Genomic DNA, 13,544 nt, shown 5'->3' with positions numbered 1-13,544 from the left:
CTTTGTTTTTCTGAATGGAAGAAAACTGGTGCAGGCACAATGTGGGTGCCATTAGTAAATTGTAATTCGGATGTCTACTGATTGAAAGTGTTCTCTTCTCTATATCCAGTGGTATGATCTTGGGCGGGTTAGCATCTCTGCTGCAGTTATCTCATTTATAAAATAAGTATCCACCTGCTTTGCCTTTATGATTTCTCACATGTCTCTGACTTTTTTTATCCTGGCCAGAGAAGGGAGCTTGCTTAAGTACACAGTCAATAGCTATGCACTTTTCTGGATTTCACTTATTTTCTTCATATATTTATTGAATATCAACACCATACAAGACTTTACATATTGCAAAACATTGCAACTATTTCTGTTCAAAAGTAGTTATTTTGTCTGCATGACAGTTGCATATATAGATGTCTTCTTTCTCAAATAAAGTCAGAATATGATTGATTGCCTTGTGTCGGGCAGAAATGAATTAGCATAAATTAGGGAAAGGGCAGATTTGAAAGGGGAAAATATAGGGAATCCTTCACAGAGGAAGGAACATTTCAGATAGGCTGAGAGGTAGCTTACTTTATTTTAGTCAGGAAAGTGCCATTTAAAAAAATTTATGTCCTACTTTTGAAAATGACAGTGAACTAATAGAGTGGCAGTATTTCACTTTTATGTTTCAGGAAGAACCATGTTGATGGCGTCGGAGATGAGTGACAAGGAGGGTGAGCTGTGGGGTCAGGAGCCTGAAGCTCAACCCTTAGCTGGCACTCACAGTAAACTGCCACTTCATGGTCTTAAGCAAGCTGATTAATTGCTGGGCCTCAGTTTCTTTTTCTGTAATAGAGTAATTGTAACAATATCTCCATTCTAGTTGCATTCAACACAGACTCTAGTAGAGGAGAATGTCCCTCTTGATATAGATTAACGATTGCTATTGAAATCATTATTGTCATCATGAGCATCATTGGCATAAACATCATCTGGAATAAAATGCAAATCATGCAGCAAAAGATGTTTATGTAGAAAGGAAGATACTACTGTTAGTTCGCTGAGTGTTTGCAAGCATTTGCCTTTGAAATGAAGCCACACGGATCTCACACCTTGGCTTCACCTATTGAGACAACAACAGAAATCTTCACTGAACTAACGGGAAGATTACTTAACAAAAAATTTGCATGGTGTATGTCAGCTGTCTGCCAAAATCCTGTAATATAAGAGACAAGAATGAGATACTTTCATGTTCTGTTCAAATGGAAGAGAGTATTGGCAGAGAAATAGTGACTGATTTATGAGGATCTTCACAGCAGTGGAATCACAGGAATAGAAGTTCAAAAGGAAAAAAATAGAACCCCTTGTATGAAGTATAGATGACAAAAGTGCATTGCGGTGAAATATTTCTCTCTGGGGAAGTGTTTGCCTCACTGCAGGGTGGTACCTTTGCTATGCTACCATGTAAATAGGATTTCATAGGCTGTTTTAGTTGAATTAAGAAGCTCCTATCTTCAGTCCTTAAGTTTCATTCTTTTTGATATCTTTTTTTTTTCCCAGTACTGGGGATCAAACTCATGACCTTGTGCTTTGTAGGCAGGCACAGTGCCACTGAGCTACATCCCTGGCCCAAGTTTCATTCTTTGTAAGATTGCATGAAGTAAGCCCTTTAATTGGGATATTTGAGTTTCTAGCATGTAAAAAAATCAACAATGCCACTTTGTAATGTTCACCATTGCAGGTAATTATAGGCCTACCAGTTTTAAAAATTGTTCAGTAAAGGGCTTTTGAGGAAATGTAACCAGACTTGCAGGAGGCAGTGATAGCTGTATTATTATTAAAGAAAATAAGGACTGGGGAGCTTTCCAGACTCTGGTTAGAGAAATCTTTAGAGAGCTTGTACTATTAACTGAGCTCTAACTTTAAGGGTGAGCAACTGAGGCAAGAACTTTAAAAAGTGATGCTGAATAAGTGCAGTGCCTTGCAGTTGGAGGAGCGCTCCAGGCTCACTGAAGGCCTCCTTGTACCAGTGCAGATATCGTTCCTCCCTGTCCTTCCTAGACCCCTGCCAGAACCATTGTTGGTGAACCATTCTGTCTGATTGGCTCTAGAACTTCCCTCTGGAGCAGTCAAGAATAAATCTCCTCCCTCATTCACATGATTACATTCAAAAATCAATTCTCATTTCCCACTTGGACATCTCTAATTCTCCAACAGAAAAGGAGCCAGCAGACACTTTGAGCAGAGGTTGGTAGTGTCTCTCAGACCTACAATAAAGAACAGGCCTAGTGCATTCCACACATTGGGAGGGCCTCCCTCCTTCCTCACTGAGCCCTGGTGACAGTTCATCCTTGGCTCACTTCCTAACTGCTGGTCCACTTGCCACCTTCTCCTCTGTCCTCCTGGCCCTCGCCATAGTGCCCAATGACCTGCGTGTTGCCATTGTGGGTTGGTTACACCAACATGGCTGCCTCAGAAAGAATATTTTTTGTGGTGAATATAGTAAGGAGGAGAGAGTACTCCTTCACGACACTCCTCTGGAGATAGAAGTTGAGGACCCAAGGGCCTGTTGTGTGTACACTGCTACTGTGTGTGAGACAAAGGTGACCATTGCCTGATTGTCGTAGAAAGGAAGGAAAAGGGGAAAGATGGAGCTCAAGATGGTAGACATGTATCCCTTCATATCCACAAAGTAGTCTAGCATTTCAAAATGTTCAGTGTAAGACTGATTTATACACCAAGGTACCACAGGGGAATAAGAGACTGCATGCAAAGATTCAAGAGCACAGGGGCAGAGGAAGGCTGAAAATGTAAGGCATCAGAAACCCTCGGACCTCAGGGCAGGGGATTGGCCTGTGGCCCCAGGCTGAGGAGCTGGCACTGGGCCTCAGGGGCAGATCCATGCCAAGTAGGGAGGCTAGCTGGCGTCTAGGTTGTGGGGAGACTCCTTGGCTGAAGCTTATGTTAGTATCTCCAGTAATCACATCACATTTTTTAGTTAATATTAAATCTTTAGCAAAAAGGCTTGGGCTGGTTATCTCTATAGAAAACTGCTGTCTAAGCAAGTCTTTCTCATCCTATATTTGTTCAGTTGGTTTTAGAATGCAAATGCAGGACTTCACTTACGGCTCTGCTTATTTCACTTGATTACTTTAGATTTATTGTTTCAACTGGTTGAAATAACTGAATTCTTGTTTTCTCAGCTGGTAAAATTTTACCATGTGTTTCCAATACAGGTACACATGCCATATGTAAATTTGATTAGCATGATTCTGTTGTTTAAAGTCATTACTAAAAATGTTGATCAGGTAAAGCAATTAAGGCTTGATCACTATTGTACTCTAGTAGGGACATTGCTTTTACTAATTACAAAGATTTTCTAATCTCTTTTTGAGTGTATATTTCAGTCATCTTCAAATCTTCCTACAACTTTTAGGGCCTACTTTATTTTTTAATTCATGTCTGTCTTCAAGATCTTTGTCAAATGCTGTGTCCAAATTAAAATCCATGCATAAAAATCCTGGCAAAAAAAGAATAAAAATTTAGTCGAATAAGCTTCCAATAGTTAAAATAGTCTTTTCTAATAATTTCTAAAGTGTCTGTTTGAAAATGCAATCTATAATTTTCCTAGGATCTTAAATTACCAGTGCACACATTCAAATAAATATTTTTATCACAGTGACTTTCTTTGTAGGTGAAATAAGAATACATCATTTCCCTTTTATAAGGAGGTAACTTTCCTGCATTGTGCTGCACTTGTACACTATATGGCAGCCCTAAAACTATTGGATTGTCTCATTCCCCTCTCCCCTTTCATACACTTAAAGTAGATTTCAGAATGGGGTGGAGATGTAGCTGCTTTTGTGTGTGTTTGTATATTAAATACTTGGTTTTGTTCATTTATGTAACAGGCATTGACTGAACACTGCAATATGACAGTTAACCAGCCATGGGCTGGGGAATAATGCAAGGAACAGAACAAACCTGGGCTTTGCTTTCATGAAGTCCGCAGCTTAAATGGTACAGTTGTTAAATGAGTAAACACCTACCTGAAAACGGTTACACATGGCAGGAAAGAAATGTCTAGGGTGCTAATATGCAGGTGTAACTGGAGACTTGTTCTTGAGCCCACAAAGGCTTTCTGGAAGTACAGAAGGAAGACTAAGACTCTTGAAGTTTATATTAAGAGGATTCAAATATGTTAGGTTTTCTAGGTGGAGAGAATGGAGAAAATATGGAGGGACAATATTTATAGAAATGATGGCTGGAGATATTTCCAGGATTAAAGCACGGAGTTTATAGAGGAAAGTGTATTCTGCGGCCTAAGTGATATGAGTAAGTCTCTGGTGGATGCATGGAAAGTAGATTGCAGGGACTCAGCCTGGATATGAGGAAACAGTCCAGGAGGCTGTGTCTGAATCCAGCAAGGATGATGATAGATTGGTTGCGTTGGTTTTTATGGATATGGAGAAAAGCGCAAAGTTCAATGAGTTATGTTAGAGACTTTGAATAAATAGGACCCAGTGAATGAGTGGATTAGGAGTGAAAGAAAAAGAAATACCAAGATAGATTCCAAGGTTTCTAGCATGAACAACTGAGTAGATAGAGCAGTGCAAGTTGTTAGAGAAAACAGAAGCACCATCAAGGTGGAGAGTCATGAATTACATGGCTGGCTGCTGAGAGCTACCGTTGAGCAAACTAAAACCAAGTAAAACTAAACCAAGCTTTGAGAGTCCTTTGTATCTTAAATATGGGAGTTCATAAACTCCATGTTACAGTTGGTGTCTAATTTTAATTTTGGCATCGCATGCACACACACACACATCGAAACTGTACAGGGCTTTTCAAAAATAAAGTATACAGGGCTTTTTTCCTTAAAAAGAAAGGTTTAAGTAAAACTCTGGACTTTAATTCCAGAGATCTTAGGGTAAATACAAATTCTTTTACTGAATCACAGATTTCCATCCATGGGTTTATAATTTATCTGTAGGAAAGTAAGATTATCCTCCTTTATTTAAAAAAATGAAAAACTAGCATTTTCTGTTTTTGCCTGTCAGAGAGGAGCATTATGAGTCATAATTAGAGAGCAAGTTGGAGCAAGGCTTTGTTCCCATGTGGCATCTGCCTGAGCTTGAGCCCTGTTTCCAAATTTGCAGTTGTAATCACCTGGTCACTTTCTTCTGTCTGTGCAGCGTGCAACACTTATTGTCGGAGCTGTGCTTCACTCGCCAGCTGTACGTCCTGCCGAGATCCAAACAGGGTGCTGCTCTTCGGGGAGTGCCTGTATGAGAGCTGTCCACCGCAGTACTATCTTGACATCTCCACCAAAACGTGCAGAGGTAAAGCTCTTCCTGAGTCTTGTACCGGTTCTTTTATCCAGTGATACCCCATTTACCATGGTGCCCAGGCCCCCACATGGGAAAGTACCCTCCTCAAAAGTTCTGACTTTCTCTGATGATAGCGAGAGTTACATATTCATTTATTCACTCATTTATTTGCTTAGGAAGCACATTTTTGAGCACCTACTACATGTGGGCCATTGTGCCAGGCACTGGTAACTGGTCCAGAGGTGGCAACCTGGAAATCTTCAGCATATATTTGGCCCATAGACTGGTTGTGCTTGGCCCACCTAATGTTCTGGTGCTTTAAAATCTTTGATTATTTGTCTTTTATTAATCAAAAGACTTTGCATAGAAAAATTGGTATTTTTCATTTCCTTTGAGAAAAATCAGAAGATTCTGGTACTACTGACTTGACATCATCTCTGTGCAAAGTTGGGGACTGTGCAGCTCTCCTTCCAGCTGGACAGAGCTCAGTCTCTTCACCAAAGTCCCCTCCATGCCCTGTTCTATCACCACAGTCCTACCTGCTTGGTCCCTTCAGTGTTTGCATTTACAGCTGTAGCTTCCTAGACTCTAAGTTTAAGGAAGTCAGGAGTTGTGTGTCTGTCATCTCTGCTTGACCAGAAAACTCTGTCCCTGTCAACAAGGAATTTATAAGGGGGTGATTTCAAAAACAAATGCCTTCTTCTTTGTGCTCCAATAGCTGGAATTCTTGGCATTTTTGCTCTTTGAATGGCAGTGCTCAGCAAGGTGAAAAAACAGAACTAAAAACAAGTTTAACTTGATTCTGTTCCATGTTCCCCCTCATCCTGGCCTCTTTCCACATTTTTCTCTCTGCCTCTGGCTCTGGGGGGGAAGCTGCAGCTCAGATACAGAGGTCAAACTTCTGCCCACTGAACTTGGGATGCTTTAAGTCCTGCAAAATCACACATTTTCCACTCCAAGAAATTCTACTTGGTTGTCAACTTAGGTGGTCTGCTGCACTGAAGAGCACAGAACCCACTCTGCTGCTTTCCTTCTAACCAGGGACTGTCAGTTTGCAGTGCAAAACAAGATTATCACAAATCCTCCCTGTTGTAAATGCTTTCATAACCATGCTGGCAGGTTTCAAGGCTGGGTTTTAGTCCTTTTCCCTCAGGACTGAGTCAGCCAAGTAAATGAGTGAAATTAACTTTATAAATCATCTTGGGAGCGCGTGTACTGTCTTGCACATTTACCTGCTCTTTGGGACATAGAAATACTGCATCAAGCAAGAGAAAAGGTGAATGGTGACAGTTTTGCCCAGCTTCTTGGGGAGGATGGAGAGTATGGTTGAGGCAGCTGTGAGTTTTTCTGTAAGATAAATAGTTCAGCAACAGATAATTACTGAGCTATTACTATATGCCAGACATCGTACTAAATTATATATTCATTATTAATTTAGTGCTGGGGATGGAGCACAGGCCTTGCACATATTAAGTGCCTGCTCTACCACTGAGCTACATGCCCAGCTCCTGTGTTAAATTCTTTACCTTCATAATTTTATTTAATCTTCACAATGGCTTTGTGAAATAGGTACTATATTTGTCCCTGTTTATTGAGGCTTCAAACATGTAAAGAAGGTATATGAAATAATGCAGATAAAAAGTAACATTGCCATGACTTAAACAGCAACTTGCCTGGCCTAGAAGCCCATGTCCTTAACCATGCCCTGCGTCCCATCTTCTACACCTGGGGGACTCTCTTACCACCCGGAACACTGGTTTTGTATTTGCTTCAGCATTGCCTGGAACACTAATGACAATAGCAACAACAACTATACATAATAACTACAATAACAAAAAACAAAAGCAGCACTAGCATGTTTTCTTGTGCCCCAGCTCCGCCTCTGATGTTGAGCTTGACCCTCTGTGTTTCTAACAATCCGCCTGCGTTATCTAATTTATCCAAGGATAGGCTGTGCCACAGCATGAGCTTCTCGAAGGCAGGTCTGCACCTCTAAAAGTTCATAACCTCCTTGTGCAGAGATGTGTTTCTCATGCGAGTTGAGCAAGTGATCATGTAAACCAGTCACTTCCACAGCCCTGAATGAGTCCTCCATTGTTTCCCTAAAAGCTTTCTTTTGGGACAGTTGCTTTATCCTTCATTGAAGTCCAATATCATTGGTTCCTTCTGTCGTGTTGTCACTGCCTGGGTTTCAGGAGGTAGAAGGTCAGTGGTGGCAGCAGATCTCTGGCATCTCTTTACCAGTTGGGCACTGAGCATTTGGAGGAAGTCAGGATTAGGTAGTGGGGCATGTTGGCCACTCCCTATGGGCAAGTTTTGCATGAAGACTTGGCATGGCACACAGAAGACTTGGCATCTCACATGAGGACTGTGGGATGAGACCAGTTGATCTGGCTGACTAGCAGACTCTGCGGAAATGTGGAGCGCACCCTGCCCATGCCTGTGTCTCACATAATTAGGAAACAGTGAACCTCAGAGCGGCATCCAGGTCACTACAGGCAGAAACCTCATTACAGCTCAGTTATCTGACATCTCTTACGTTGTCCTCACATTACCCTTACAGCTGCAGACAGCAGCCTCATAAATAGGTTGGGGCCTGAGGGTGGATGGGAAGTGAGCTAATCTAACCCAGGCTTTCTTCGCAGAGTGTGATTGGAGTTGCAATGTGTGCAGCGGGCCTCTGAGAACAGACTGCCTGCAGTGCATGGATGGCTACGTTCTGCAGGATGGTGCCTGCATAGAGCAGTGCTCACCATCATTCTACCTCGATTCAGGCCTCTGCAAGAGTAAGTGTTTAGAGGCCCCATTCTGTGACACCCCAGTCTTGGCCTCATTCATTTCTGAGGACACTGTAACAAATTTCCCTTCTGTTTTTCACCCAGTTCTGGTTTCTTTCCTAAGAGCTAACTATGTTAGCATGAAATTTCCCCTTTCTTTCTCTTGTTCCTTTATATGATATGCTAAAATTTGATGCTACTATGGGAATCCTGGGGTTAAATAACCATATACACAGGTATGCGTAGACATTACTTTTGGATATCTTTAAAAATTTAACTTAGGACTACGGATTTAGCTCAGCAGTTCGGTGGCCTGCCTTGCAAGCACAAGGACCCGAGTTCAATCCCTGGTACCAAAAAAAAAAAAAATTTTTTTTAACTCTCCTGTCCTCCAGATGGGAAGGTACTGGGGATTGGGGCCATACAAAGACCGTGTTATTCTACCATCTGCCTCCCTAAACCCTACATATGCCCTATGCCTCAACATCACCTCTTACCAGTATCTTCTAAAGCCTCAGTTTAATGCTACACAATCCTCAAATCCTGCAGTTCCCACCAAAAGTGCATCGGGAGCATTCCTGAGAGACTAGTAATTGACTGGATAAGGCAGGAAAGATGAACACGTCAGCAAAATAGTACTGAGAGCCAAGGACTAGTTAATAATAACATTAATCACTAATATCTGCCAATTACTTTAGAGTTTATCTAGCATTTTTTAGTATTTAATTGGATCTTCACTCAAGGAGGTGTGAGGGACAGCATTTCAACTCCCGTTTTGTAGGGAAAAGCATAGAGACTCATAGGGGACGGACTAAGCCCAAGTCTTCTGGTGGTAAATGAAGTATCACAGGCAGAACTCTGGCTCCTCATTTCATGGGGTGCTTCACTTAGTTGACCAAATGGTGTTGCTACCTGATACGTAAGGCTGCCATCCCAGGAGGGCCCACAGCCCCCTTGAAAAGCTACAGGTTCCTGTTGACTTGACTTTTGTCTTTCAGGCTGTGACAGCCACTGTCTCCAGTGCCAAGGTCCCTACCAGTGTACCCGCTGTGAAGGGCCATTTCTCCTCTTGAAAGGCCAGTGTGTCCAGGAATGTGGGAAGCGGTATTTTTCAGATCATACAAAGCACAAATGCACAGGTAACTTGAATTTGTGCTAGGTACTCTGGGAAGAGAAAAGGGTGGTAGCTAAGTCATGGGTACTGATTCCCAGGTAATGGAGCACATCTGAGTTAGATGCAGAGTGAACACCCATGGAACTTAGCTGAAGTAATTGGTGGCTTCCCTTGTACATCTGCCAAATGCTGGTTAAATAGGAAATAGGAGTACAGCCCAGTAACTCTCTTGTACAGATCAGTGTTGTCCCTAAAGGTCTTTATGAAAACAGAGTCAATATTTTATGGAATGTAAAGCTTATATTGAACTGCAGTGAGGTTTCCATTAAGAGTAGATCAGCAATATTGATATGGACATAGAATTTTCAATGTGTAAACTAAATCAGTTGTGACCCTGATATTGGCATTATATTTTTGAAGAATAATACTTGAGGACATAATTTAGTGAGACACACTGGAGCTTTTATTATTACTGTAAGACTAAACACAATCTTAATCTCCTTGGATCATCCAAGAAAATTTACCATTTGTTCTCATCATTTCTATAAAAACTTGGTACCATTTGTACCACTTGAAACAATGCCTGACATTTAGTAATAACAGCTTTACCCAGGCATACCATTCACCTTTCACCAAATTTTCTTCATTAGCATTATCTCATTTAACATTTACAGTGACTTGGTAAGACATGGAAACATGAATCCTGTTTCACAAGTGGAAAAAAAAGAGACTTCAAGGTGTTAATCAAGGCAACATATAATCAGATATTAAAGCTAGGTTTTCTGATTCTAATCCAAGAATAAATGATACTGTGCAGCCTCTTTATAACAAAATTCCAACTGAGGAAGCAGCAAATTTAGGTAGTGAGCACTTAGTCTGTAGAAGACTATTAACCTGACCCAAGGAAATAATGCTGTGAATATTCAAATAGCTCTCTTCATACATTTAAAACACTACTGCTAACAATAATAATAAATGTGACTATGGAAGTAATAGAAGAATTAGGCCTTTTCTATGTGCCTGGCACTATTCTAGGCACTTCACATTGTAACGTCTGTTAGCCTCCCAACTATTAATTGCATGAGGTGCTATGCTAGCCTCCTTTTCAAGGAAATAAAATTGTAACTGATTTTTAAAGGAACTTGACTAGAGTCACAGCTGGTAAGTGGTAAAGAAGGAATGGCGCCCAAAATGAGCCCAAGCTGTTAGTCACTCCAAACGTCCTCTCTTCCAGGGCGCTGTTAACTTTTTGAGTAATCCATCCATGCACCATATTGTTTAGATCACAGTGTATACATGGAGGAGGGGCCTTTCTGTTTACATTCATGCTGAGGTTAAATCACTCCTGATGAATCTCCATAGGGAAACTGTTAGGATTCTCCTATGTTGCCAGTTAGGGGTCCCTTGTTGTTTGTGCTCTGACTCCTCAGGTTACAATCCCTTTGTTTCTCTGGTGATCCTGGTGGATGTCTTGGTTGTGCCTCATTTCTTGTGCCCTCTCTTTGATAGACTGCCCTCAGGGGTGCTTACTGTGCAGCTCCAGGGACTGGTGTCATCTCTGTGACCATGGGTTCTTTCTGAGGAATGGCCTTTGTGTTGCTCGCTGTGTTCCTGGCTTCTCTGCCCATTCCTCTGATGAAACATGTGCTGGTAAGAACTTCTCATTCCCCTGTGTTTGGTGAATTTGCCAGTAATCTCTCTGTGCAGTGGCTGGGTTTATGGACAGAATTATGATATAAAATGCAGAATTCCCATCCCTAGAAAGAAATTAGGAAAAGTCCATTGTTTGGAATGAAAAAAGAAGTGGTCTGTGCTTTGAGAATTCACAACTATCAGATTAAAAAAAAATTGGCACAGATTTAGCTTAGTTCCTGAACTGCCCCCTGTTATAGAAATTACCTATACATATTTACATGTGTAATGTGTTTAGTTTTTCCTATAAACTTGTAGAGTTAATTATGCAGAGATGCAGTGGTACATCTTTGCATGCAGTGGAGATAAATTGTAAATAGTGACTAGTGTGAGCAGACTAGGTTCCCATGTTTTGACTAAATGGATTTGAAGCCACACTGTTTGCTATTCTAAATAAAATAACATGTTAAAAGAAAGGAGCTGGTCTCTCCCAACATATCAGTGGACACCTCACCTTAAACAACAGATCGATATGATTTCATTCCTAGTTTTGAATGCCAAAAATTTTAACCTTTGAATTTATATGTTTTTCAGGCAAAACACACACTCCCAGTCTTCATGTGAATGGTTCCTTGACCCTGGCTGTTGGCTCAGTAAAGCCACTGGACTTTTCCCTCCTGAATGTCCAACCCCAGGACGGCACAGTGGAAGACCTCCTGTTCCACATTGTGAGCACTCCCACCAATGGTCAGCTGGTGCTCTCAAGAAATGGAAAAGAGGCTCAGCTGGACAAGGCTGGCCGTTTTAGCTGGAAAGATGTGAACCAGAAGAGAGTGCGTTTTGTGCACAGCAAAGAAAAACTCAGGTGAGGCAGTGATATTCTTTTCCTTCTGCTGCTTTCCCATCGCTCTTCTACCCACCCGCCCTTTCTCAATAGTTCTCCCTTCTCGTCTGGGGAAGATTGATACTCCACACATGTGTTCAGCTGCCTGTCATTGTGCCCCTCTAATTGCTCAGAAAGTGTGCTTCTGTTTGAAGTATTTTCATTTTATCACATAATTATGGGTAATTCTCTGATGTGACAAGAAAATTCCTAGTATAATTACCAATGTTTTGGCCCTGCACAAACAAAACTAGTTACATAGCCAGATGCTGGAGCTGCTTCTTCACAGGAAAATAATGCACAGGGAGTAGGGAGCAAACAAAGGATGGAGCACTTGCTTTTCAAGGTGTCCTGTGGTCTTTTGAGTCATGGTTAACTTTTTATTATCCACATTATGAGAATAATGGTGGTTAATTTCTAAGCCTGATTCTGTTTTCCTCTAATGCTTTACTCACTTCCGGCTGTCTTATGACATATGCTTCAGGAAGGCAGTTAATGTTAACACCAACACGAGCAAATGTAGCCCTGAAATTAGCAAAGTAAATCTACTAAACAGAAATCAGAGAATGCACCCCAAAGATTAGCCTCTTGGATTCTCCTTCACTCTGCTCTGCTTCATTAATGCAAATAATTCACCATAGACTACAGTGTGTAAACAAGGAATTGAAACCATGGAACAGTCAGAGACACACACTGAATATTTTCTCCTGAACACTGAACTTAATGATTGTATTATTTTTATTCCTATTTTTTTGCGGGGGGAGAAGAGTAAATGACACTGTCTCTATTTGGGTTCAGAATTAATGATGCCATTGTCCCGGGAAGATCATATCATTGCAATAAGAATAACTAATATTTAGAGAGTGCTAACTTTGAACCATGCCTTGTGGTAAACACTTACAGGAACTATGTACATTGTGTTCTCAGTCTACAGTTAAGGAAACTGGGGCCTTGAGAGTATTAGTAATCTTGCCCAACCTCGCAGTCTATGAGTGGAAAGCTGAGGTTCTGACCCAACACCCTCTGGTTCCACAACCCAGGCCTTTAGCCACAATGATTTCTGCCTCCCTAATATTCTAGGAACAATAGGTGTGCTTGCATCCTGTAGGGTCTGAGAGCACCAAAAAGAGAAGAGTGTACTGTGACAGATGGAGTCTCAGACTTCATGCTGTACAGTCACTCTTCACATTCCTGCTTCATTTCTTGCATCCCCTTTTGCTGCAAGTATAGTTCTTAAATATTGTACCTGCATTATACATATGCATGTGCTTAGACACACACACACACACACACACACACACTTTACACAGCTTCTTACCGGTAGTTGAAATCACTCGTGAAAAGCATAAAACTCCATAGATATCCAAAGTTAGCCTTCTTGTCTTTTTATTTCTTTATATATCACCTGTTTTCTTGCAGAATCTTAGCTTTGCACCCCTAAACAGGACAAAGAATGAGTTTAGGGAATTCTTGCGTTACTCTGTCTTACTTGGTACCCATTTTACTGTTTTTTTTTTTTTAAGTCTAAAGATCCAAACAAAAAATAACAGAAATGGTAAAACAAGGTTAGTAGAAACTCAGGAAAAAATAAAATTTGTTGTTTCTGAACAACAAAAAGGCAAAGCCAATGAGTTTCTAGTTTTTTTTTGTTTTTGTTTTTGTTTTAATGAACACACTGACCATGATTCTTTAAGAGTGAAATTCTTTAGGATTGGATTCCTTTGGGATTAGAATGCTCTGTGGACTAAAAGACAACCTGTGATTCTGGTACACTGTCATTGCTGAGATCCTGAGCACTGTTAGTGGGACCTCCATGCCACCAGAAATCATTTTCCCTT

The 13,544-nt window shown here is 41.0% G+C and overlaps 1 protein-coding gene across 1 annotated transcript in view; it reads left to right on the top strand.

Moving 5' to 3' along the window:
• The window catches only part of Fras1 (Fraser extracellular matrix complex subunit 1), a 406,016-nt gene that overhangs the window by 247,655 nt on the left and 144,817 nt on the right, over positions 1–13,544 (top strand). The window contains exons 23-27 of the mRNA XM_010628378.1: positions 5,166–5,312; positions 7,946–8,086; positions 9,076–9,216; positions 10,701–10,841; positions 11,418–11,688. Coding sequence (XP_010626680.1) covers positions 5,166–5,312; positions 7,946–8,086; positions 9,076–9,216; positions 10,701–10,841; positions 11,418–11,688 — 841 coding nt within the window. The remainder of the gene's footprint in view (positions 1–5,165; positions 5,313–7,945; positions 8,087–9,075; positions 9,217–10,700; positions 10,842–11,417; positions 11,689–13,544) is intronic.

Source organism: Fukomys damarensis, unplaced genomic scaffold (assembly GCF_012274545.1).
Source record: "Fukomys damarensis isolate Sample0158 unplaced genomic scaffold, DMR_v1.0_HiC HiC_scaffold_32, whole genome shotgun sequence".
Classification (NCBI taxonomy): domain Eukaryota; kingdom Metazoa; phylum Chordata; class Mammalia; order Rodentia; family Bathyergidae; genus Fukomys; species Fukomys damarensis.
Note: the sequence above shows the minus strand (reverse complement) of the source record. Positions and strands in the feature narration are given on the sequence as shown.